Source organism: Somniosus microcephalus, unplaced genomic scaffold (genome assembly GCF_052327205.1).
Source record: "Somniosus microcephalus isolate GS21.2 unplaced genomic scaffold, FLI_Smic_1.0 unresolved_chr1, whole genome shotgun sequence".
NCBI lineage: Eukaryota > Metazoa > Chordata > Chondrichthyes > Squaliformes > Somniosidae > Somniosus > Somniosus microcephalus.
This window is the reverse complement of record NW_028225179.1, coordinates 33,885,435-33,912,984: the sequence shown is the minus strand read 5'-3', so window position 1 is coordinate 33,912,984 and position 27,550 is coordinate 33,885,435. Positions and strand designations below refer to the sequence as shown.

The 27,550-nt window shown below is 51.1% G+C and overlaps 1 protein-coding gene across 6 annotated transcripts in view; it reads left to right on the top strand.

Annotated features, from left to right (window-relative positions):
* LOC147094582 (uncharacterized) overlaps positions 1-27,550 on the top strand; it is a 118,689-nt gene that overhangs the window by 62,029 nt on the left and 29,110 nt on the right. For 3 of the 6 annotated variants that reach the window (XM_085974415.1, XM_085974413.1, XM_085974410.1), the window contains exons 6-12: positions 3,381-3,426; positions 8,340-8,419; positions 15,782-15,910; positions 18,690-18,740; positions 24,239-24,283; positions 25,296-25,364; positions 26,285-26,374. In XM_085974415.1, coding sequence (XP_085830541.1) covers positions 3,381-3,426; positions 8,340-8,419; positions 15,782-15,910; positions 18,690-18,740; positions 24,239-24,283; positions 25,296-25,364; positions 26,285-26,374 — 510 coding nt within the window. The remainder of the gene's footprint in view (positions 1-3,380; positions 3,427-8,339; positions 8,420-15,781; positions 15,911-18,689; positions 18,741-24,238; positions 24,284-25,295; positions 25,365-26,284; positions 26,375-27,550) is intronic. The other 3 variants (XM_085974414.1, XM_085974412.1, XM_085974411.1) reach the window with 2 other exon arrangements.

Below are 27,550 nucleotides of genomic sequence, written 5' to 3'. Positions count from 1 at the left end.
GAGCCTGTTACGCAGGAACAGGAGGAGGCCATTCGGCCCCCTCGAACCTGTTACACAGGAACAGGAGGAGGCCATTCAGCCCCTCGAGCCTGTTACACAGGAACAGGAGGAGGCCATTCAGCCCCTCGAGCCTGTTACACAGGAACAGGAGGAGGCCATTCAGCCCCTCGAGCCTGTTCCACCATTCAATCAGATCGCGGCTACATAAGAACATAAGAAGTAGGAGCAGGAGTAGGCCACACGGCCCCTCGGGCCTGCTCCGCCATTCAATAGGATCATGGCTGATCCGAATCTAGACTCACGTCCACTTCCCTGCCCTCTCCCTGTAACCCCTAATTCCCTTATCTGCTAGGAAACTGTCTATCTCTGTTTTAAATGTATTTAATGTTGCAGCTTCCACAGCTCTCTGGGGTAGCAAATTCCATAGATTTACTACCCTCTGAGTGAAGAAGTTTCTCCTCATCTCAGTTTTGAAAGGGCAGCCCCTTATTCTAAGATTATGCCCCCTAGTTCTAGTCTCACCCATCAGTGGAAACATCCTCCCCGCATCCACCCGATCAAGCCCCCTCACAATCTTATATGTTTCGATAACATTCTTCTGAATTCCAATGAGTAGAGGCCCAACCTACTCAACCTTTCCTCATACGTCAACCCCCTCATCTCCGGAATCAACCGAGTGAACCTTCTCTGAACCGCCTCGAGAGCAAGTATATCTTTTCTTAAATATGGAAACCAAAACTGTACGCAGTATTCCAGGTGTGGCCTCACCAATACCCTGTATAACTGCAGCAAGACTTCCCTGTTTTTATACTCCATCCCCCTTGCAATAAAAGCCAAGATTCCATTGGCCTTCCTGATCACCTGCTGCACCTGCATACTAACTTTTTGTGTTTCATGCACCAGGAGCCCCAGATCCCTTTGTACTGTAGCACTTTGCAGTTTCTCTCCATTTAGATAATAACTTGCTCTTTGATTTTTTTCTGCCAAAGTGCATAACCTCACACTTTCCAACATTATATTGCATCTGCCAAATCTCTGCCCACTCACTTAGCCTGTCTATGTCCTTTTGCAGGTTTGTTATGTCCTCCTCACTCACTGCTTTCCCTCCCATCTTTGTATCGTCGGCAAACTTGGATATGTTGCACTCGGTCCCTTCCTCCAAATCGTTAATATAGATTGTAAAGAGTTGGGGTCCCAGCACTGACCCCTGCGGAACACCACTAGTTACTGATTGCCAGCCTGAGAATGAACCATTTATCCCAACTCTGTTTTCTGTTAGATAGCCAATCTTCCACCCATGCCAGTATATTACCCCCAATCCCGTGATTTTTTATCTTGATCAGTAATCTTTTGTGTGGAACCTTGTCAAATGCCTTTTGGAAGTCCAAATACACTACATCCACTGGTTCCCCTTTATCCACCCTGTATGTTACGTCCTCAAAGAATTCGAGCAAATGTGTCAAACATGACTTCCCCTTCATAAAACCATGCTGACTCTGTCCGATTAAATTATGTTTATCCAAATGCTCTGTTACTGTTTCCTTAATAATGGACACCAACATTTTGCCAACCACAGATGTTAGGCTAACTGGTCTATAGTTTCCAGCTTTTTGTCTACTTCCCTTCTTAAATAAGGGTGTTACATTAGCAGTTTTCCAATCTGCCGGGACCTATCCCGAGTCCAGGGAGTTTTGGAAAATGATCACCAATGCATCCACAATCCCTACCACCACTTCTCTCAAGACCCTAGGATGTAGGCCATCAGGTCCGGGGGATTTATCCGCCTTAAGTCCCATTATTTTACCGAGTACCATCTCCTTAGTGATTTTAATCGTGTTTAGCTCCTCCCCCCCATTGCCTCCTGTTTGTCCAGTGTTGGGATATTTTTAGTGTCCTCTACTGTAAAGACTGATACAAAATATTTGTTCAGAATCTTTGCCATCTCCATGTTCCCCATTTCTAATTTCCCGGTCTCATCCTCTAAGGGACCAACGTTCACTTTAGCCACCCTTTTTCTTTTTATATAGCTGTAGAAACTCTTGCTATCTGTTTTTATATTTTTTGCTAGTTTACTTTCATAATCTATCTTCCCTTTCTTAATTAATCTTTTAGTTATTGTTTGCTGGCTTTTAAATGCTTCCCAATCTTCTATCCTCCCACTACATTTGGCTACTTTATATGCCCTTGTTTTCAGTCGGATACTATCCTTTATTACTTTACTAAGCCACGGATGGCTGTCCTTATGGGGGAGAGAGTTCCAGATTTCCACTAACCCTTTGTGTGAAGAAGTGCTTCCTGACATCACCCCTGAACGGCCTGGCTCTACTTAAGGTTCTGTCCCCTTGCCCTGGACTCCCCTCCCGCTGCCGCCCCCCCTCCCCCCTCACCAGAGCAAATAGTTTCTCTTGATACACCCTATCATCTCCTTTAAGCATCTCGATGAGATCGCCCCTTAATCTTCAATACTCAAGGAAACACAAGCAACCCATCCTCGTAATTGAACCCTTTGAGCTCCTGGTATCATTCCCCCTTCACTAACCCTTATTGCCGCAATTGTACAAGGCCTTGGTGAGACCACACCTGGAGTACTGGGCACAGTTCTGGTCTCCTTATCTAAGGAAGGATATACTTGCCTTGGAGGCGGTGCAACGAAGGTTCACTGGATTGATTCCTGGGATGAGAGGGCTGTCCTATGAGGAGAGATTTGGTAGAATGGGCCGATACTCTCTGGTGTTTGGAAGAATGAGAGGTGATCTGATTGAAATGTATAAAATTCTTAACGGGCTTTGACAGGGTCGATGCTGAGAGGTTGTTTCCCCCTGGCTGGGGAGTCTAGAACCAGGGGTCACAGTCTCAGGATAAGGGGTCGGCCATTTAGGACTGAGATGAGGAGGAATTTCTTCACTCAGAGGGTTGTGAATCTTTGGAATTCTCTACCCCAGAGGGCTGTGGAGGCTCAATCGTTGAGTATATTCAAGGCTGAAGATCGATAGATTTTTGGATTCTAGGGGAATCGAGGGATATGGTGATCGGGCGAGAGAGTGGAGTTGAGGTCGATGATCAGCTGTGATCTTATTGAATGGTGGAGCAGGCTCGAGGGGCCGAATGGTCGACTCCTGCTCTTATTTCTTACGCTCTACACATGACTCCAGTCTCACACCAACGTGGTTGGCCCTTAACCTGCCCTCAAGTGGGTCAGCGCGAGTCCCTAATTCGTAGCATAACCTACCGTTCAGAAAGGAGGTCCACCACCGCCTTCTCGAAGGGCAACGAGGGGGGAGGGTGTGGGCAATAAATGCTGGGGTTGCCGGCGACGCCCTCATCCCGAGAAAGAAATGAAAGGGGAAAATGTTTCAACCCCAGATTTAATTCTCTTCCAGAACAAAAGCGGAAAGCTCACAACAAGAGGATCTCCCGAATAATGAGGTAACTGTCTACCCTGGGCCTCATCTGGTCACCCAATAACAATCCAATTGTAGCAAGAACTCACCCCCAGCGCATTCCTGTCTTCACTAACCCTCGTACTCTCTCTCTGTCTCTCTCTCTGACACATTCCTGTCTTCACTAACCCTCGTACTCTCTCTCTCCATCTCTCTCTGACACATTCCCTCCTTCACTAACCCTCATACTCTCTCTCCATCTCTCTCTCTGACACATTCCTGTCTTCACTAACCCTCGTACTCTCTCTCTGTCTCTCTCTCTGACACATTCCTGTCTTCACTAACCCTCGTACTCTCTCTCTCCATCTCTCTCTGACACATTCCCTCCTTCACTAACCCTCATACTCTCTCTCCATCTCTCTCTCTGACACATTCCTGTCTTCACTAACCCTCGTACTCTCTCTCTGTCTCTCTCTCTGACACATTCCTGTCTTCACTAACCCTCGTACTCTCTCTCTCCATCTCTCTCTCTGACACATTCCCTCCTTCACTAACCCTCATACTCTCTCTCCATCTCTCTCTCTGACACATTCCTGTCTTCACTAACCCTCGTACTCTCTCTCCATCTCTCTCTCTGACACATTCCCTCCTTCACTAACCCTCATACTCTCTCTCCATCTCTCTCTCCGACACATTCCTGTCTTCACTAACCCTCGTACTCTCTCTCTCCATCTCGCTCTCCGACACATTCCCCCCTTCACTAACCCTCGTACTCTCTCCATCTCTCTCTCCGACACATTCCCTCCTTCACTAACCCTCGTACTCTCTCCATCTCTCTCTCCGACACATTCCCTCCTTCACTAACCCTCCTACTCTCTCTCTCCATCTCTCTCTCTGACACATTCCTGTCTTCACTAACCCTCGTACTCTCTCTCCATCTCTCTCTCTGACACATTCCTGTCTTCACTAACCCTCGTACTCTCTCTCTCTCCATCTCTCTCTCCGACACATTTCCGTCTTCACTAACCCTCGTACTCTCTCTCTCCATCTCTCTCTCTGACACATTCCCGTCTTCACTAACCCTCGTACTCTCTCTCCATCTCTCTCTCTGACACATTCCTGTCTTCACTAACCCTCGTACTCTCTCTCTCTCCATCGCTCTCTGACACATTCCCGTCTTCACTAACCCTCGTACTCTCTCTCTCTCTCCATCTCTCTCTGACACACTCCCTCATTCACTAACCCTCGTACTCTCTCTCTCCATCTCTCTCTCTGACATTCCCGTCTTCACTAACCCTCGTACTCTCTCTCTCTCCATCTCTCTCTCCGACACATTCCTGTCTTCAATAACCCTCGTACTCTCTCTCTCTCCATCTATCTCTCTGACACATTCCCTCCTTCACTAACCCTCGTACTCTCTCTCTCCGTCTCTCTGACACATTCCCGTCTTCACTAACCCTCGTACTCTCTCTCCATCTCTCTCTCTGACACATTCCTGTCTTCACTAACCCTCGTACTCTCTCTCTCTCTCCATCTCTCTCTCTGACACATTCCTGTCTTCACTAACCCTCGTATTCTCTCTCTCTCCATCTCTCTCTGACGCATTCCCGTCTTCACTAACCCTCGTACTCTCTCTCTCTCTCTCTCTCCGTCTCTCCGACACATTCCCGTCTTCACTAACCCTCGTACTCTCTCTCCATCTCTCTCTCTGACACATTCCTGTCTTCACTAACCCTCGTACTCTCTCTCTCTCTCCATCTCTCTCTCTGACACATTCCCGTCTTCACTAACCCTCGTACTCTCTCTCTCTCTCCATCTCTCTCTGACACACTCCCTCATTCACTAACCCTCGTACTCTCTCTCTCTCTCTCCATCTCTCTCTCCGACACATTCCTGTCTTCAATAACCCTCGTACTCTCTCTCTCCGTCTCTCCGACACATTCCCGTCTTCACTAACCCTCGTACTCTCTCTCTCTCCATCTCTCTCTGACACATTCCTGTCTTCACTAACCCTCGTACGCTCTCTCTCTCCGACACATTCCTGTCTTCACTAACCCTCGTACTCTCTCTCTCTCCATCTCTCTCTGACACATTCCCGTCTTCACTAACCCTCGTACTCTCTCTCTCTCTCCATCTCTCTCTGACACACTCCCTCATTCACTAACCTTCGTACTCTCTCTCTCTCTCCGTCTCTCTCTCTGACACATTCCCATCTTCACTAACCCTCGTACTCTCTCTCTCTCTCCATCTCTCTCTGACACACTCCCTCATTCACTAACCCTCGTACTCTCTCTCTCTCTCCATCTCTCTCTCTGACACATTCCTGTCTTCACTAACCCTTGTACTCTCTCTCTCTCTCCGTCACTCTCTCTGACACATTCCTGTCTTCACTAACCTTCGTACTCTCTCTCTCTCTCCGCCTCTCTCTCTGACACATTCCTGTCTTCACTAACCCTCGTACTCTCTCTCTCTCCATCTATCTCTCTGACACATTCCCTCCTTCACTAACCCTCGTACTCTCTCTCTCCATCTCTCTCTCTGACACATTCCTGTCTTCACTAACCCTCGTACTCTCTCTCTCCGCCTCTCTCTCTGACACATTCCTGTCTTCACTAACCCTCGTACTCTCTCTCTCTCCATCTATCTCTCTGACACATTCCCTCCTTCACTAACCCTCGTACTCTCTCTCTCCATCTCTCTCTGACACATTCCTGTCTTCACTAACCCTCGTACTCTCTCTCTCTCTCCGTCTCTCCGACACATTCCTGTCTTCACTAACCCTCGTACTCTCTCTCTCTCTCCATCTCTCTCTGACACACTCCCTCATTCACTAACCCTCGTACTCTCTCTCTCTCTCCGTCTCTCTCTCTGACACATTCCCGTCTTCACTAACCCTCGTACTCTCTCTCTCTCTCTCCATCTCTCTCTCTGACACACTCCCTCATTCGCTAACCTTCGTACGCTCTCTCTCTCTCCATCTCTCTCTGACACACTCCCTCATTCACTAACCTTCGTACTCTCTCTCTCTCTCCGTCTCTCTCTCTGACACATTCCCATCTTCACTAACCCTCATACTCTCTCTCTCCATCTCTCTCTGACACATTCCTGTCTTCACTAACCCTCGTACTCTCTCTCTCCATCTCTCTCTGACACATTCCTGTCTTCACTAACCCTCGTACTCTCTCTCTCTCCATCTCTCTCTGACACATTCCTGTCTTCACTAACCCTCGTACTCTCTCTCTCTCCATCTCTCTCTGACACATTCCTGTCTTCACTAACCCTCGTACTCTCTCTCTCTCCATCTCTCTCTGACACATTCCTGTCTTCACTAACCCTCGTACTCTCTCTCTCCATCTCTCTCTGACACATTCCTGTCTTCACTAACCCTCGTACTCTCTCTCTCTCCATCTCTCTCTGACACATTCCCGTCTTCACGAACCCTCGTACTCTCTCTCTCTCTCTCCATCTCTCTCTGACACTCTCCCTCATTCACTAACCCTCGTACTCTCTCTCTCTCTCCATCTCTCTCTGACACATTCCCGTCTTCACTAACCCTCGTACTCTCTCTCTCTCTCCGTCTCTCTCTCTGACACATTCCCGTCTTCACTAACCCTCGTACTCTCTCTCTCTCTCCATCTCTCTCTCTCTGACACACTCCCTCATTCACTAACCTTCGTACTCTCTCTCTCTCTCCATCTCTCTCTGACACATTCCTGTCTTCACTAACACTCGTACTCTCTCTCTCTCCATCTCTCTCTGACACATTCCTGTCTTCACTAACCCTCGTACTCTCTCTCTCTCCATCTCTCTCTGACACATTCCTGTCTTCACTAACCCTCGTACTCTCTCTCTGACACATTCCCGTCTTCACTAACCCTCGTACTCTCTCTCTCTCTCTCCATCTCTCTCTCTGACACAATCCTGTCTTCACTAACCCTCATACTCTCTCTCTCTCTCCATCTCTCTCTGACACACTCCCTCATTCACTAACCTTTGTACTCTCTCTCTCTCTCCATCTCTCTCTCTGACACATTCCTGTCTTCACTAACCCTTGTACTCTATCTCTCTCTCCGTCACTCTCTGACACATTCCTGTCTTCACTAACCCTCGTACTCTATCTCTCTCTCCGTCACTCTCTCTGACACATTCCTGTCTTCACTAACCCTCGCTCTCTCTCTTTCCATCTCTCTCTCCGACACATTCCCTTTTTCACTAACCTTCGTACTCTCTCTCTCTCTCCATCTCTCTCTCCGACACATTCCCTTCTTCACTAACCCTCGTACTCTCTCTCTCTCTCCGTCTCTCTCTCCGACACATTGCCATCTTCACTAACCCTCGTACTCTCTCTCCATCTCTCTCTCTGACACATTCCCTCCTTCACTAACCCTCGTACTCTCTCTCTCTCCATCTCTCTCTCTGTCACATTCCCTCCTTCACTAACTCTCTCTCCATCTCTCTCTCTGACACATTCCCTCTTTCACTAACCCTCGTACTCTCTCTCTCTCCATCTCTCTCTGTCACATTCCCTCCTTCACTAACCCTCGTACTCTCTCTCTCTCTCCGTCTCTCTCTCCGACACATTCCCGTCTTCACTAACCCTCGTACTCTCTCTCTCTCCATCTCTCTCTCTGACACATTCCCTCCTTCACTAACCCTCGTACTCTCTCTCTCTCCATCTCTCTCTCTGTCACATTCCCTCCTTCACTAACTCTCTCTCCATCTCTCTCTCTGACACATTCCCTCTTTCACTAACCCTCGTACTCTCTCTCTCTCCATCTCTCTCTCTGTCACATTCCCTCCTTCACTAACCGTCGTACTCTCTCTCTCTCCGTCTCACTCTCTGACACATTCCCTCCTTCACTAACCCTCGTACTCTCTCTCTCTCCATCTCTCCGACTCATTCCCGTCTTTACTAACTAGATTTCCTCCTAAACCCGTTCTACCTCTTCATATCTCCAGTAGTTTTTTCAGGGACAAGTCAGTCTTGGAGCTCCAGCCAAACGGGTCGTACGTCCACAGGAGCTCGAACACTGCATTAGGTGAGTCAAAGTGCCTCCTGTTCATTCTCTTCCTCCATCTCCACCACCCTCCTCTTCCTTCCCTCCAATACCTTTCTCCTTCTCTGACTGTTTCTCTCTCTGTCTCTCTCTTTCTATTTCCATCTCTTACTGTGTCTCCATCTCTCGCCTCTGCTTCGGATGGTCGTGGGGTCAAGCCCCATACACACACCAGAGACTCGAGCCCCATAACCCAGGCCGACACTCACTGGTTACCAGTACTGAGGGAGCGCCGCACTGTCAGAGGGGCAGTACTGAGGGAGCGCTGCACTGTCGGAGGGGCAGTACTGAGGGAGCGCCGCAGTGTCAGAGGGGCAGTACTGAGGCAGTGCCGCACTGTCGGAGGGGCAGTACTGAGGGAGTGCTGCACTGTCGGAGGGGCAGTACTGAGGGAGCACCGCACTGTCAGAGGGGATGTACTGAGGGAGCGCCGCACTGTCGGTGGGGCAGTACTGAGGGAGTGCCGCACTGTCGGAGGGGCAGTACTGAGGGAGCGCCGCACTGTCGGAGGGGCAGTACTGAGGGAGCGCCGCACTGTCAGAGGGGCAGTACTGAGGGAGCGCCGCACTGTCGGAGGGGCAGTACTGAGGGAGCGCTGCACTGTCGGAGGGGCAGTACTGAGGGAGCGCCGCACTGTCGAAGGGGCAGTACTGAGGGAGCGCCGCACTGTCAGAGGGGCAGTACTGAGGGAACGCCGCACTGTCGGAGGGGCAGTACTGAGGGAGCGCTGCACTGTCGGAGGGGCAGTACTGAGGGAGCGCCGCACTGTCGAAGGGGCAGTACTGAGGGAGCGCTGCACTGTCGGAGGGGCAGTACTGAGGGAGCGCTGCACTGTCGGAGGGGCAGTACTGAGGGAGCGCCGCACTGTCAGAGGGGCAGTACTGAGGGAACGCCGCACTGTCGGAGGGGCAGTACTGAGGGAGCGCTGCACTGTCGGAGGGGCAGTACTGAGGGAGCGCCGCACTGTCGAAGGGGCAGTACTGAGGGAGCGCCGCACTGTTTAAGGGGCACTACTGAGGGAGCGCCGCACTGTGGGAGGGGGAGCACTGAGGGAGCGCTGCACTGTCGGAGGGGCAGTACTGAGGGAGCGCTGCACTGTGGGAGGGGGAGCACTGAGGGAGCGCTGCACTGTCGGAGGGGCAGTACTGAGGGAGCGCCGCACTGTGGGAGGGGGAGCACTGAGGGAGCGCTGCACTGTTTAAGGGGCACTACTGAGGGAGCGCCGCACTGTGGGAGGGGGAGCACTGAGGGAGGGCTGCACTGTCGGAGGGGCAGTACTGAGGGAGCGCCGCACTGTCGGAGGGCCAGTACTGAGGGAACACCGCACTGTCGTAGGGGCAGTTCTGAGGGGGCACCGCATTGTCGCAGGGGCAGTACTGAGGGAGCGCCGCACTGTCGGAGAGGCAGTACTGAGGGAGCGCTGCATTGTCGGAGGTGCCGTCTTTCAGATGAGACATTAAACTGAGGCCCTGTCCGCCCTTTAGGGTGGACGTAAAAGATCCCATGACACTACTTCGAAGAATAGCATGGGGAGTTCTCCCCGGTCTCCTGGGCCAATATTTATCCCTCAACCAACATCACAGATTATTTGGAAGCAAAAAGTTGGAATAAACGGGTCTTTTTCCGAGTGGCAGTCAGTGACTAGTGGGGTACCGCAGGGATCGGTCCTTGGACCCCAGCTATTCACAATATATATTAATGATCTAGACAACGGAACTAGATGTAATATCTCCAAGTTTGCAGATGACACAAAGCTGGGTGGACGTGTGTGCTATGAGGAGGATGCAGAGAAACTCCAGTATGATTTGGACAGGTTGGGTGATTGCGCAGATGCATGGCAGATGCAGTATAATGTGGATAAATGTGAGGTTATCCACTTTGGTGGCAAAAACAGAAAGGCAGATAATTATCTGAATGGCAATAGATTGGGAAAAGGGGAAGTGCAACGAGACCTGGGTGTCCTTGTGCACCAGTCGCTGAAGGTGCAGCAGGCAGTTAAGAAGGAAAATGGTATGTTGGCCTTCGTAGCAAGAGGGTTCGAGTACAGGAACAAGGATGTCTTGCTGCAGTTGTACAGGGCCTTGGTGAGACCGCACCTTGAGTATTGTGTGCAGTTTTGGTCACCTTATCTGAGGAAGGATGTTCTTGCTATGGAGAGAGTGCAGCGAAGATTCACCAGACTGATACCTGGGATGGGAGGAATAACGTATGAGGAGAGATTGGGTCGATTGGGCTTATATTTGCTAGAGTTTAGAAGAATGAGAGGGAGTTAGGAGGTAAATTTAAAAATAGGACCTCAAAGGTAGTAATCTCAGGATTGCTACCAGTGCCACATGCTAGTCAGAGTAGAAATAGAAGGATATTTCAGATGAATGCGTGGCTATAGGAATGGTGCAAGAACATCCTTCCTCAGATAAGGCGACCACAACTGCACACAATACTCAAGGTGTGGTCTCACAAAGGCCCTGTACAACTGCAGCAGGACATCCTTGCTCCTGTACTCGAACCCTCTTGCGACGAAGGCCAACATGCCATTTGCCTTCTTAACTGCCTGCTGCACCTGCATGCTTACTTTCAGCGACTGGTGCACAAGGACACCCAGGTCTCGTTGCAGTTCCCCTTCTCCCAATCTATTGCCATTCAGAAAATAATCTGCCTTCCTGTTTTTGACACCAAAGTGGATAACCTCGCATTTATCCATGTTATATTGCATCTGCCATGCTTCTGCCCAATCACCCAACCTGTCCAAATCATATTGGAGTTTCTCGGCATCCTCCTCACAGCACACACGCCCACCCAGCTTTGTGTCGTCTGCAAACTTGGAGATATTACATCTAGTTCCCTCGTTTAGGTCATTTATATTGTGAATAGCTGGGGTCCTAGGACTGATCCCTGCGGCACCCCACTAGTCACTGCCTGCCACTCGGAAAAAGACCCGTTTATTCCAACTCTTTGCTTTCTGTCTGCCAACCAGTTCTCTATCCAAGTCAATACCTTGCCCCCAATCCCATGTGCCATAACTTTACACGCTAATCTCTTATGCGGGACCTTATCGAACGCCTTCTAAAAGTCCAAATATACCACTGGTTAACCCTTATCTATTTTACCAGTTACATCCTCAAAAAATTCCAGTAGATTAGTCAAGCACGATTTACCTTTTGTAAATCCATGTTGACTTTGTCCGATCCTGTCACTGTTTTCCAAGTGCTCTGCTATTACATCTTTTATAATGGACTCTAGCATTTTCCCCACTACCAATTTCAGGCTTACCGGTCTATAATTCCCCGTTTTCTCTCTACCACTTTTTTTGAATAGTGGGGTAACATTAGCTACCCTCCAATCCATGGGTACTGTTCCAAAGTCTATCGAATTTTGGAAGATGACCAGCAATGCTTCTACTATTTCTAGGGCCACTTCCTTAAGTACCCTGGGATGTAGATTATCAAGCCCTGGGGATTTATCGGCCCTCAATCCCATCAATTTCCCGAACACCATTTCCCTACAAATACTGATTTCTATCAGTTCCTCCCTTTCATTAGACCCTATGTTCCCCGACATCTTTGGGAGGTTATTTGTGCCCTCCTTTGTGAAGACAGAACCAAAATATGTATTTAATTGGTCTGCCATTTCTTTGTTCCCCATTATAAATTCCCCTGATTGTGACTGCAAGGGACCTACGCTTGACTTCACCAATCTTTTTCTCTTCACATATCTATAAAAGCTTTTACAGTCAGTTTTTATGTTCCCTGAAAGCTTACTCTCATACTCTATTTTCCCCCTCTTAATTAATCCCTTTGTCCTCCCTTGTTGAATCCTAAACTGCTCCCAATCTTCAGATTTACTGCCTTTTCTGGCCAATTTATATGTCCTCTCCTTGGATCTTATGCTATCCCTAATTTCCCTCGTTAGCCACGGTTGTCACCTTTTTTGTTTTATTTTTATGCCAAACTGGGATGAACAAATTCTGTAGCTCATCCATTCGGTCTTTGAATGTTTGCCATTGCCCACCCACCATCAACCCTTTGAGCGACATTCCCCAATCAATCCTACCCAACTCGCATTTCATACCATCGTTGTCTCCTTTATTTAAATTCAGGACCCTAGCCTCTGAGTCAACTATTTCACCTCTCCATCTCAATGAAGAATTCGATTATATTATGATCGCTCTGACCCAAGGGGCCTCGCACAACAAGATTGCTAATTAATCCTTTCTCATTACATAATACCCAGTCTAAGATAGCCTGATCTCTAGTTGGTTCCTCGACATATTGGTCTAGGAAACCATTCCGTATACACTCCAGGAATTCCTCCTCCACAGTATTGTTACTAATTTGGTTAGCCCAATCTATATGTAGATTAAAGTCACCCATGATAACTGCTGTGCCCTTATTGCACGCTTCTCTAATTTCCCGTTTAATGCCATCCCCGACCTCCGCATTACTGTTTGGAGGTCTATATACCACTCCCACTAACGTTTTCTGCCCCTTGGTATTTCTCAGTTCTACCCATACAGATTCCACATCATCAGAGCTAAAATCCTTCCTTTCAATTGTGTTAATCCCCTCTTTAACCAGCAATGCTACCCCACCTCCTTTTCCTTTCTGCCTATCTTTCCTGAACATTGAATACCCCTGGATGTTGAGTTCCCAGCCTTGGCCACCCTGGAGCCATGTTTCCGTAATCCCAATCATATCATAATAGTTTACCTCTTTTTGCGCAGCTAATTCATCCACCTTATTACGAATGCTCCTCGCATAAGCCTTCAGGCTTGTTTGTTTAATGCTCTTAGATCTTTTAGAATTATTATTTACTGTGGCCATGTTTGATTTAAACCCTTGATTTCTCTGCCTGCCACTTTTGTTTTTCTCCTTCCTGTCTTTTGCTTTTATCCTTGGTAGGAAAGTAAATTGTGAAGAGGACATAAGGAGGCTACAAAGGGATATAGATAGGTTAAGTGAATGGGCAAAGATCTGGCAAATGGAGTATAATGTGGGAAAATGTGAAGTTGTCCATTTTGGCAGGAAGAATAAAAAAGAAGAATATTATCTAAATGGTGAGAGATTGCAGAGCTCTGAGATGCAGAGGGATCTGGGTGTGCTAGTGCATGAATCGCACGGTGGCATAGTGGTTAGCACTGTTGCCTCACAGCGCCAGGGACCCGGGTTCAAATCCGGCCTCGGGTGACTGTCTGTGTCGAGTTTGCACATTCTCCCCGTGTTTGCGTGGGTTTCCTCCGGGTGCTCCGGTTTCCTCCCACAGTCCAAAGATGTGCGGGTTAGGTTGATTGGCCATGATAAAAATTGGCCCTTAGTGTTAGGGGGGATTAAATATGCGGGGTTACGGGGATGGGGCTTGGGTGGGATGGCTGTCGGTGTAGGGACCGGGTGCTAGGGTTTGGATGATCAGCCATGATCTCGTTGAATGGCGGAGCAGGCTCGAAGGGCCGAATGGCCTACTCCTGCTCCTAGTTTCTATGTTTCTAAAAGGTTACTATGCAGGTACAGCAAGTAATTAGGAAAGTTAATAGAATGTTATTGTTTATTGCGAGGGGAACTGAATACAAAAGTAGGGAGGTTATGCTTCAGTTATACAGGGCATTGGTGAGACCACATCTGGAGTACTGTGTACAGTGTTGGTCTTCTTGTTTAAGGAAGGATGTAAATGCGTTGGAAGCAGTTCAGAGAAGGTTTACTAGACTAATACCTGGAATGGGCGGCTTGTCCTATGAGGAAAGGTTGGACAGGCTCGGCTTGTATCCGCTGGAGTTTAGAAGAGTAAGAGGTGACTTGATTGAAACAGAAGATCCTGAGGGGGTCTGGACAGGGTGGATGTGGAGAGGATGTTTCCTCTTGTGGGAGAATCTAGAACTAGGGGGTCACTGTTCAAAAATAAGGGGTCGCCCATTTAAGACAGCGATGAGGAGAAATTTTTTCTCAGAGGGTGGTGAGTCTTTGGAACTCTCTTCCTCAGAGGGCAGTGGAAGCAGAGTCTGTGGATATTTTTAAGGCAGAGGTAGATAGATTCTTGGTAAGCAAGAGGGTGAAAGGTGTTGTGTATGTAACCTGTTCCACCTTAAGAGAGCTTAAGCCTGTTCCACCTTAAGAGATGTACTACTTTCTCAGGCTTTATTTTCTTTACTTGTTATCAAAGATGGCGGCTTCCCGCTCTTGCCGTCGTCCTCCGCCCACAAAATGGCGGTTTTCCCGCGCTTGGCGGTCTTCACCCGTCCCCCGACGCCGTCTCCCTTCAGCCCCCGAGTGCGGCCCTTATCTTCGCCGCGATCGCCCGAGTGCGGCCCTTATCAGCGGATGCGATCGATGGCCCGGCTGCGCCTCGCACTTGAAAGCGGCCCGGCCCTTATCTGCCGATCGCTATCGCCCTGTACCTCTCTCTTCCCCAGTCCTGTCTTCTACTCCGGTTCACAAGCTGATGGAGGCTTCAGGGTCCTAATGCCTGTCGCTTCCAGTGGGGTGGTGAGTGGTGAGGTTTGAAACCTCTCTTCAACCGCCGTGGAATAACTGCCGCAGGGTAAGAACCTGACTCGTCGCCAGTGTTAAGTCTGTGAGTTGTTCAAGTAATTAATACTCAGACTAATGAGTAACAATAAAACAGGTCTTTACTGGTTGGAGGTAGGGACTACACTGAATACAAGATTACTGCACAGTGCTTATATACCGGTGTGTTCACCCCCGGTATTACGTCTACAGCAGCCTGAGAAAGTAGTACATCTCTTAAGGTGGAACAGGCTTAAGCTCTCTTAAGGTGGAACAGGTTACATACACAACAAAAGGTGATCGGGGGTAGGCGGGAATGTGGAGTAATCGGATCAGCCATGATCTTATTGAATGGCGGAGCAGGCTCGAGGGGCCGAGTGGCCTACTCCTGCTCCTAATTCGTATGTTCGTATGTAAGAATGAGAGGTGATCTCATTGAAACGTATAAAATTCCTAAGGGGTTTGACAGGGTAGATGCTGAGAGGTTGTTTCCCCCTGGCTGGAGAGTCTAGAACCAGGGGTCACAGTCTCAGGAGAAGGGGTCGGCCATTTAGGACTGAGATGAGGAGGAATTTCTTCACTCAGAGGGTGGTGAATCTTTGGGATTCTCTACCCCAGAGGGCTGTGGAGGCTCAGTCGTTGAGTATATTCAAGGCTGAGATCGATGGATTTTTGGAATGACGGGATATGGGGATCGGGCGGGAGAGTGGAGGTGAGGTAGAAGATCAGCCATGATCTTATTGAATGGCGGAGCAGGCTCGAGGGGGCCGTATGGCCGACTCCTGCTCCTATTTCCTACGTTCTCTGGTCTCGGTGGAATTCTAAACTCCTCGACCGTCTCCTTCTCCAGACGGGACCACAGGCTGGGCTGGTTCGCACTCGACCTGCTACGAGAACCTCACTTCGCAAGAGGGAGGGAGGGGAGCGGCGGTGGAAGAGGATTTGACTCCAACAAATCCCAACGATTGGAACCTAGACGGTGAGGTTTTATTTTACCTGGGCAGGTGAGGGTGCGGACAGACTGAGACCTCACCCTCGGTATCGAACGGGGTGGGGGTGGGGGTGCGGGGGGTGGAGGAAACCCAGAGTTAGTGGCGGAAACCCAGAGATGGAGAGAGAGATGGAGAGAGCATACGGGGTTTACTGAAGGAGGGAATGTGTCAGAGAGAGAGTGTTAGTGAAGGAGGGAATGTGTCGGAGAGAGAAATGGAAAGAGAGCGCATACGGGGTTTACTGAAGGAGGGAATGTGTCAGAGAGAGAGAGAGTTAGTGAAGGAGGGAATGTGTCAGAGAGAGAGTGTTAGTGAAGGAGGGAATGTGTCGGAGAGAGAAATGGAAAGAGAGCGCATACGGGGTTTACTGAAGGAGGGAATGTGTCAGAGAGAGAGAGAGTTAGTGAAGGAGGGAATGTGTCAGAGAGAGAGTGTTAGTGAAGGAGGGAATGTGTCGGAGAGAGAGATGGAAAGAGAGCGCATACGGGGTTTACTGAAGGAGGGAATGTGTCAGAGAGAGAGAGAGTTAGTGAAGGAGGGAATGTGTCGGAGAGAGAGATGGAGAGAGAGCGCATACGGGGTTTACTGAAGGAGGGAATGTGTCAGAGAGAGAGCGAGAGAGTTAGTGAAGGAGGGAATGTGTCGGAGAGAGAGATGGAGAGAGAGAGAGTATGAGGGTTAGTGAAGGGGAGAATGAGTCGGAGGGAGAGAAAGAGAGAGAGAAAGAGAGAGAGTGAGTTAGTGAAGGAGGGAATGTGTCGGATGGAGAGAGAGAGAGTCCGAGGGTTAGTGAAGGGGGAATGTGTCAGAGAGAGAGAGAGAGTACGAGGGTTAGTGAAGGGGGGAATGTGTCAGAGAGAGATGGAGAGAGAGAGAGAGAGTATGAGGGTTAGTGAAGGGGGGAATGTGTCAGAGAGAGAGAGTACGAGGGTTAGTGAAGGGGAGAATGTGTCGGAGGGAGAGAAAGAGAGAGAGTGAGTTAGTGAAGGAGGGAATGTGTCGGATGGAGAGAGAGAGAGTCCGAGGGTGAGTGAAGGGGGAATGTGTCAGAGAGAGATGGAGAGAGAGAGAGAGAGTACGAGGGTTAGTGAAGGAGGGAATGTGTCAGAGAGAGATGGAGAGAGAGCGTACGAGGGTTAGTGAAGGAGGGAATGTGTCAGAGAGAGATGGAGAGAGAGCGTACGAGGGTTAGTGAAGGAGGGAATGTGTCAGAGAGAGAGAGAGAGTTAGTGAAGGAGGGAATGTGTCGGAGAGAGAGATGGAGAGAGAGTACGAGGAGTAGTGAAGGAGGGAATGTGTCAGAGAGAGAGAGAGTTAGTGAAGGAGGGAATGTGTCGGAGAGAGAGATGGAGAGAGAGAGTACGAGGAGTAGTGAAGGGGAGAATGTGTCAGAGAGAGAGAGAGTTAGTGAAGGAGGGAATGTGTCGGAGAGAGAGATGGAGAGAGAGAGTACGAGGATTAGTGAAGGGTGTAATGTGTCGGAGAGAGAGAGACAGAGAGCTGGATTTTTTCAGCCCCGAGGAGGCGGGTATGGAAGCGGGACTGCCGGGAAAGTTGCAGGATTTGGGAGCGGGTGGCAAACCCGCCCCCAACCCGCCTCCGCGCCCTCTTGCCAGGAGGCGGGAAGCCGTCCTGCCCTGGGTCCCGTCTCCTCGAGGCAGGAAAGGGATTGAAGCCTATTAATTGCCTGTTAACAGGTAGTTAACAGGCAGAAAATAGGATTATCCCCATTTTACTTTCCAAGGCGCAGGCATCCTGACCTCGGGGAACCCCGCCAGGCTGGAGGAGATGAGAAGGAGGTCTGCGGGGGTCTGCGGGATCTGAACGTGAGATGTAGAGGTGAGTGATGGGTATAAGTGTGGAGTGCTAAGTATGTAAGGTGAGTGTTAAGTGTTAGAAAATGTTCACTTACCTTTGTTTCTGCCGACAGCCTTCAGCCGCTGTGGAGCCGGAGTCCCGATATTTCTTCATTGTAAATTTCACTGACTGGCTGTTGGATCCTCTGAACCAACAGCCAGGTGATTTCTGCAATGCTGAAAGGTTTGATGAGTCCTGAACACAAAGACTCATCAAACTACACAGAATGTCAGTGTTTGACAGCTTCATCGAGCTGTCAAATGCTGACATTTCTTCTTTCAAGAAATCTTGTCAGATAGCAGTCTGACATGCTCTGTCAGTGACTTCCTTCTAATTGGCCTGCTGAGCCCGCTGTGCGGGCTTAACAAGGTCAATCAGGGGAAAATCCTACTGGTTGGCCAGAAGCTGATGGAGGCGGGACTGAGACAGGGCAAGCAGCAGCCCCGCCTCCAAAAGCTTCCCATTGACAAAATCCAGCCCAGAGACTACGAGGGTTAGTGAAGGGGGGAATGTGTCAGAGAGAGAGAGTACAAGGGTAAGTGAAGGGTATGTGTCAGAGAGATGGAGAGAGCGTATGTCGGTTACTGAACAGCGGCACGTGTCAGAGAGCGAGGGAGTACGAGGGTCGGTGAAGGGGGAAAGGTGTCCGAGGGAGAGAGAGGCCCAGAGAGAGGAACGAAGTGTCTCAGAATGAGGCACCGTGACCCACCGCTCCTAGTACAGGTTTGGCGGTCACACTCGCTCCCTGTACACAGGATCCCGCGGGACCGTATCAGAGGTTGTCAGGGACCTGCTTTGTGCGGAGCGCGGTGTGGGTGGGGATCGATGTGGCAGTGACCCCCCTCGCCCCCACCGGTTAATAATCCCGCTGAAGGTACGAGATCCAATCCCCTCTTCTCTTCCTTTCAGTTGCTATGTCCTACGAGAATATCTGTGCGGAGGAGGATCCGGAGTCTGACGGTAAGTCTCGTAGTGACTCCCAGGGAACACCCTGTAAATACTGACACACTCCCGGGGACTCCCTGTAACTACTGACACACTCCCGGGGAACACCCTGCAAATACTGACACACTCCCGGGGACCCCCTGTAAATACTGACACACTCCCGGGGACCCCCTGTAAATACTGACACACTCCCGGGGACCCCCTGTAAATACTGACACACTCCCGGGGACCCCCTGTAAATACTGACACACTCCCGGGGACCCCCTGTAAATACTGACACACTCCCGGGGACCCCCTGTAAATGCTGACACATTCCCGGGGACCCTCTGTAAATATTGACACACTCCCCGGGAACACCCTGTAAATACTGTCACACTCCCGGGGACACCCTGTAAATACTGACACACTCCGGGGGACCCCCTGTAAATACTGACACACTCCCGGGGACACCCTGTAAATACTGACTCACTCCCGGGGTTCCCCTGTAAATACTGACACACTCCCGGGGACTCCCTGTAAATACTGACACACTCCCGGGGACTCCCTGTAAATACTGACACACTCCCGGGGACCCCCTGTAAATACTGACACACTCCCGGGGAACACCCTGTAAATACTGACACACTCCCGGGGTTCCCCTGTAAATACTGACACACTCCCGGGGACCCCCTGTAAATACTGACACACTCCCGGGGAACACCCTGTAAATACTGACACACTCCTGGGGACTCCCTGTAAATACTGACACACTCCCGGGGACTCCCTGTAAATACTGACACACTCCCGGGGACCCCCTGTAAATACTGACACACTCCCGGGGAACACCCTGTAAATACTGACACACTCCCGGGGACCCCCTGTAAATACTGACACACTCCCGGGCACCCCCTGTAAATACTGACACACTCCCGGGGAACACCCTGTAAATACTGACACACTCCCGGGGAACACCCTGTAAATACTGACACACCCCCGGGGACCCCCTGTAAATACTGACACACTCCCGGGGACCCCCTGTAAATACTGACACACTCCCGGGGACCCCCTGTAAATACTGACACACCCCCGGGGACCCCCTGTAAATACTGACACACTCCCGGGCACCCCCTGTAAATACTGACACACTCCCGGGGACCCCCTGTAAATACTGACACACTCCCGGGGACCCCCTGTAAATACTGACACACTCCCAGGGACTCCCTGTAAATACTGACTCACTCCCGGGGAACACCCTGTAAATACTGACACACTCCCGGGGACTCCCTGTAAATACTGACACACCCCCAGGGAACACCCTGTAAATACTGACACACTCCCGGGGACCCCCTGTAAATACTGACTCACTCCCGGGGAACACCCTGTAAATACTAACACACCCCCAGGGAACACCCTGTAAATACTGACACACTCCCGGGGACCCCCTGTAAATACTGACACACTCCCGGGGACCCCCTGTAAATACTGACACACTCCCGGGGTTCCCCTGTAAATACTGACACACTCCCGGGGACTCCCTGTAAATACTGACACACTCCCGGGGACCCCCTGTAAATACTGACACACTCCCGGGGACCCCCTGTAAATACTGACACACTCCCGGGGACCCCCTGTAAATACTGACACACTCCCGGGGATCCCCTGTAAATACTGACACACTCCCGGGGAACATCCTGTAAACACTGACACACTCCCGGGGACACCCTGTAAATACTGACTCACTCCCGGGGAATTCCTGTAAATACTGATACAATCCCGGGGAATTCCCTTTAAATACTGACACACACTCCCGAGGCCCCCCTGTAAATACTGACACACTCCCGGGGACGCCCTGTAAATACTGACACACTCCCGGGGAACACCCTGTAAATACTGACACACCCCCGGGGACACCCTGTAAATACTGACACACTCCCGGGGAACACCCTGTAAATACTGACACACTCCCCGGGGACACCCTGTAAATACTGACACACTCCCAGGGACCCCCTGTAAATACTGACACACTCCCGGGGACCCCCTGTAAATACTGACACACTCCCGGGGACTCCCTGTAAATACTGACTCACTCCCGGGGACCCCCTGTAAATACTGACACACTCCCAGGGACCCCCTGTAAATACTGACACACTCCCGGGGACCCCCTGTAAATACTGACACACTCCCAGGGACCCCCTGTAAATACTGACACACTCCCCGGGGACACCCTGTAAATACTGACACACTCCCAGGGACCCCCTGTAAATACTGACACACTCCCGGGGACCCCCTGTAAATACTGACACACTCCCGGGGACCCCCTGTAAATACTGACACACTCCCGGGGACCCCCTGTAAATACTGACACACTCCCGGGGACCCCCTGTAAATACTGACACACTCCCGGGGACTCCCTGTAAATACTGACTCACTCCCGAGGACCCCCTGTAAATACTGACACACTCCCGAGGACCCCCTGTAAATACTGACACACTCCCGGGGACACCCTGTAAATACTGACACACTCCCGAGGACCCCCTGTAAATACTGACACACTCCCGGGGAACACCCTGTAAATACTGACACACTCCCCGGGGACACCCTGTAAATACTGACACACTCCCAGGGACCCCCTGTAAATACTGACACACTCCCGAGGACCCCCTGTAAATACTGACACACCCCCGGGGAACACCCTGTAAATACTGACACACTCCCCGGGGACACCCTGTAAATACTGACACACTCTCGGGGAACACCCTGTAAATACTGATGCAATCCCGGCGACTCCCTGTAAATACTGACACACTCCCGGGGACCCCCTGTAAATACTGACACATTCCCGGGGATCCCCTGTAAATACTAACAGACAAACCCTTCATGATTTTGAACAATTCTATCAAATCTCCTCTTAACCTTCTCTGCTCTAAGGAGAACAATCCCAGCTTCTCCAGTCTCTCCACATCACTGAAGTCCCTCATCCCTGGTACCATTCTGGTCAATCTCCCCTTAACCTTCTCTGCTCTAAGGAGAACAATCCCAGCTTCTCCAGTCTCTCCACATCACTGAAGTCCCTCATCCCTGGTACCATTCTGGTCAATCTCCCCTTAACCTTCTCTGCTCTAAGGAGAACAACCCCAGCTTCTCCAGTCTCTCCACATCACTGAAGTCCCTCATCCCTGGTACCATTCTGGTCAATCTCTCCCTTAACCTTCTCTGCTCTAAGGAGGACAACCCCAGCTTCTCCAGTCCCTCCACATCACTGAAGTCCCTCACCCCTGGTACCATTCTGGTCAATCTCCTCTTAACCTTCTCTGCTCTAAGGAGAACAATACCAGCTTCTCCAGTCTCTCCACATCACTGAAGTCCCTCATCCTTGGTAACATTCTGGTCAATCTCTCCCTTAACCTTCTCTGCTCTAAGGAGAACAACCCCAGCTTCTCCAGTCTCTCCTCATTACTGAGGTCCCTCATCCCTGGTACCATTCTGGTCAATCTCCCCTTAACCTTCTCTGCTCTAAGGAGAACAACCCCAGCTTCTCCAGTCTCTCCACATCACTGAAGTCCCTCATCCCTGGTATCATTCTGGTCAATCTCCTCTGCACCCTCTCCAAGGCCCTGACACCCTTCCTAAAGTGCGGTGCCCAGAATTGGACACAATACTCTAGCTGAGGCCTTGATTTATAAAGGTTTAGTAATAACTTCTTTGCTGTTGTATTCTATCCCTGAGTTTTGTGCACCCCAAGGTCCCTCTGATTGTGTGCCCACTTTAAAATTCTCGTTAACACTCATCCCTCCCCCCCTCTGTCAGTAACCTTAATTCTGTGTCCTCTGGTTATCGACAATGTGGGGAGGATAGGCGGAGGGGGATTGAGGGAGATTGGGGGGGGAAGGGGTAGGAGGAGGGAGAGAGGAGGAGGAGTGAGGGGGAGGCGGGGAGAGGGGATGTGGAGCGGGAGGGGAGAGGCTGAGGGAAGGAAGGGGTAGAGGGGGGAAGGGAGGGGGAGGAGAGGGAGAGGGGAGGGAGCGGGTAGAGGGGCAGGAGTAAATCAGAAGGGGATGGGGAAGGAGAGGGGAGTTGGAGCGAGGGGGCGTCGTGGGAGGAGGGGAGGGTAGGGGAGTGGGAGGTGGAGAAAATGGAGAGGGAGGGGAGGAGAGGAGAACGAGGTGGGGAGGGGAGCGGGAGGAGAGGGGAGGGGAAGGGGAGAGACTTGCTGTAACAGAGGACCGAAGTCTCTCTCTCAGTCGCTCTCTCTCTCTCTCACACTTTCTCACATAAGAACATAAGAATTAGGAGCAGGAGTCGGCCATTCGGCCCCTCGAGCCTGCTCCGCCATTCAATAAGATCATGGCTGATCATCGACCTGAACTCCACCTTCCCGCCCGATCCCCATATCCCTCGATTCCCCGAGAGTCCAAAAATCTATCGCTCTCCGCCTTGAATATACTCAACGACTCAGCCTCCACAGCCCTCTGGTGCAGAGAATTCCAAAGATTCACCGCCCTCTGAGTGAAGAAATTCCTCCTCATCTCAGTCCTAAATGGCCGACCCCTTATTCTGAGACTGTGACCCCTGGTTCTAGACTCTCCAGCCAGGGGGAAACAACCTCTCAGCATCGACCCTGTCAATCCCCCTCAGAATCTTACATGTTTCAATGAGATCACCTCACATTCTTCTAAACTCCGGAGAGTATCGGCCCATTCTACACAATCTCTCATCATAGGACAGCTCTCTCATCCCAGGAATCACACTCTTGCACTCTCTCTCTCTCTCTCTCACACTCTCTCTCTCACACACTCTCTCTCTCACACTCTGTTGCTCTCTCTCTCTTTCTGTCTCTCTCACACTCTCTCTGTCTCTCACACTCTCGCTCTCTCTTTCTCTGTCTCTCTCTTTCTCTGTCTCTTTCACACACTCTCGCTCTCTCTCTCTCTTCACACTCGCTCTCTCTCACACTCTCTCGCTCTGTCTCTCTCTCTCACAATCTTGCTCTCTCTCACACTCTCTCTCTGTCTCTCTCTCTCTCTCTCTCTCTCTGTCTCTCTCTCTCTCTCACACTCTCTCTCTGTCTCTCACACTCTCTCTCACTCTCTCACTCACACTCTCTCTCTCACACACTCTCACACTCTCTCTCTGTCTCTCACACTCTCTCTTACGCGCTCTCTCTCACTCTCTCTCACACTCTCTCTCTCTCTCACACACTCTCTCACTCTATCACTCACACTCTGTCTCTCACACTCTCTCTCAATCTCTCTCTCTCACTCTCTCTCACGCACTCTCTCGCTCTCACTCTCTCACTCTCACGCGCTCTCTCTCTCTCACGCACTCTCTCTCTCGCTCTCTCTCTCGCACTCTCTCTCACGCACTCTCTCTCTCTCTCTCATGCACTCTCTCTCTCTCTCTCTCTCTCTCTCTCACTTTCTCTCTCTCACACACTCTCACTCTCTCTCTCACGTACTCTCTCTCTCTTACGCGCGCTCTCTCTCTCACGCACTCTCTCTCTCTCTCTCACACACTCTCTCTCTCTCTCTCTCCAGATTACATGGTCCCGGGGAGTGACGAGGGGAGCGTCGATTCAGAAGGTGAGATGTCGAGCTCACTCGGTTGGAAGCTGGTCCATGCGGCCTACACGGGGGAGCAGGGAGGGGAGGTGGGGGCGGGCGAGGTCAGTGACCCACTCCCGGGACACAGCTCGCTCGCGACTGGTCATCCGTCTGCCCGTCTGGTCGCTGCGGTCCGATCGCACTCTCTGACCAGCCGCAGACTGTGAGTGTCTGAGCGAGACACTCGCGACTTATCGTCAATCCCTGTAACTGGGGAGAGGTGGGTGAGAGGGTTAATCCCCTCCGATAGGGAACAGGCTGCCCGGTGTCTGTAACTGGGGAGAGGTGGGTGAGAGGGTTAATCCCCTCCGATGGGGAACAGGCTGCCCGGTGTCTGTAACTGGGGAGAGGTGGGTGAGAGGGTTAATCCCCTCCGATGGGGAACAGGCTGCCCGGTGTCTGTAACTGGGGAGAGGTGGGTGAGAGGGTTAATCCCCTCCGATGGGGAACAGGCTGCCCCGGTGTCTGACTGGAACTGGGGAGAGGTGGGTGAGAGGGTTAATCCCCTCCGATGGGGAACAGGCTGCCCCGGTGTCTGACTGTAACTGGGGAGAGGTGGGTGAGAGGGTTAATCCCCTCCGATAGGGAACAGGCTGCCCGGTGTCTGTAGCTGGGGAGAGGTGGGTGAGAGGGTTAATCCCCTCCGATAGGGAACAGGCTGCCCAGTGTCTGTAACTGGAGAGAGGTGGGTGAGAGGGTTAACCCCCTCCGATGGGGAACAGGCTGCCTGGTGTCTGTAACTGGGGAGAGGTGGGTGAGAGAGTTAATCCCCTCCGATAGGGAACAGGCTGCCCGGTGTCTGTAACTGGGGAGAGGTGGGTGTGAGGGTTAACCCCCTCCGATGGGGAACAGACTGCCCGGTGTCTGTAACTGGGGAGAGGTGGGTGAGAGAGTTAATCCCCTCCGATAGGGAACAGGCTGCCCATTGTCTGACTGTAACTGGGGGCAGTGTTACTGTAATCGGATATATAACAGATTATTCTATTCACAGAATATCTCGAGCCAGATTGTAACTCTGGTCCAAAACAGGAGGTTCGCGCACAAGTTCACTGCCCCGCTGGTAAGTGACTTCTGCTCTCTTTCTGCTGCATAGTCAATGTCCGCACTCCCCACCCCAACCCCAAACTCACAGTGACCGCCGTTATTCAGTGGGTCTCCCTCTCTCTCCCCTCGGAGTCAGAGAGTCATGGGTTCGAGCCCCACACACACACCAGAGACTCAAACCCCTTAATCCAGGCCGGCACTCCCCCAGTTCCCCACGACTGAGGGAGCGCCGCACTGTCGGAGGGGCAGTACTGAGGGAGCTCCGCACTTTCGGAGAGGCAGTACTGTGGGAGCGCCGCACTGTCGGAGGGGCAGTACTGAGGGAGCGCTGCACTGTCGGAGGGGCAGTACTGAGGGAGCGCCGCACTGTCGGAGGGTCAGTACTGAGGGAGTGCCGCACTGTCGGAGGGGCAGTACTGAGGGAGCGCCGCACTGTCGGAGGGACAGTACTGAGGGAGCGCTGCACTGTCGGAGGGGCAGTACTGAGGGAGCGCTGCACTGTTGGAGGGGCAGTACTGAGGGAGCGCTGCACTGTCGGAGGGACAGTACTGAGGGAGCACTGCCCCCGTCTTTCGGATGAGACATTAAACTGAGGGCCCCATCTGCCCTCTCAGGTGGACATTAAAGATCCCACGGCCAAGATTGGAAGAAGAGCAAAGTTGGATTCGCCCCTCAGTCCTGGGCCAATATTTATCCCACAGCCAACACCTAAAAACAGATGATCCAGTCATTTAGCACATTGCTGTTTGTGGGAGCTTGCTGTGTGCAAATTGGCTGCTGCGTTTCCTACATTACAACAGTGACTACACTTCAAAAAGTACTTCATTGGCTGTAAAGCGCGTTGGGACGTCCTGAGGTGGTGATAGGCGCTGGAGAAATGCGAATTCTTTCCTTCAATCCTCCATTCACGAAACTGACCGGCTCCCTCTCCCGCAGGATCGGACGCCAAGGCGGCGAGGACAGCGACTCACTACGCCCTGCCAAAGAAGACGACACGGGGAGGAGACGGGGAGAGCAGCGTGAAAGGTTAGGTCAGGCCTCCGCGGGCGGCCATTTTATCTCCCGCTACCAGGTGGGACATAAAGGATCCCTCGGCCGCGATTGGAGGAAGAGCAAAGAGGGAGTTCTGAGGCCAATGTTTACCCCTCAACCATCACCACTATCTGGGTCATCAGAAAAATAAGAATTCGGAGCAGGAGTCGGCCATTCGGCCCCTCGAGTCTGCTCCGCCATTCAATAAGATCATGGCTGATCTTAGAGTCATAGTCATAGGGTCCTAGGGCTGGATTTTCATTCAGGAGGCAGGACTACAACTTTCGGGGTTGTAGTCCCACCTCCATTGAGTCCAGCGGGCTCAGCAGGCCAATTAAGGGCCACCCGGCAACAGGTGACGTCACAGATTGAAATTTCATCTGTCAAGAGGTTTTGACAGATGAAAATATCCGCGTTTCACAGCTGTTTGAAACTGTCAAACACTGACAGTCTTACTTCTAACCTGAGTCCTTCTCCACAGACTCAATTAGAAATCTCTCCGGCACAGAAAGCTGAAGGCTGTCACTTTTGACAGTTCGCAGCCATTCTGCTTTCTGTGCCGGAGAGATGAGGGACTCCCGAGACCTAAAGGAAGGAAGGCTGAAAAGGTAAGAAAAGGTCATTTAAACTTCTTTAATCACTTTAGACACACCAAACACACTTACCTTTGCACTCATGCACACATCAGTCACCTGAACACCGGACGTCTCGACCCCTCCAAGTCCTTCAACCCGATGGTCCGCCTCCTCACTTCAAGCTTAAAAATAGGGATTAGGCTAAAAACTGCCTGTTAACTACTTGTGCAGGCGGGTTGGGGGCGGGACCCACGATTTTGGGAACTTAAACCCCCGCACGCCTCCAATCCCGACACCATGGCACACTGAAAATCGAGCCCATAGAGTTATACAGTACAGAAAGAGGCCCTTCAGCCCATCGTGTCCACGCCGGCAATCAAGCCCCGTCTATTCTAATCCCATTTTCCAGCATTTGGTCCATAGACTTGTATGCTATGGCGTTTCAAGTGCTGATCTAAATGCTTCTTGAATGTTGTGAGGGTTCCTGCCTCTACCACCCTTTCAGGCAGTGAGTTCCAGATTCCAACCACCCTCTGGATGAAAAAGTTTTTCCTCAAATCCCCTCTAAACCTCCTGCTCCTTACCTTGAAACTAT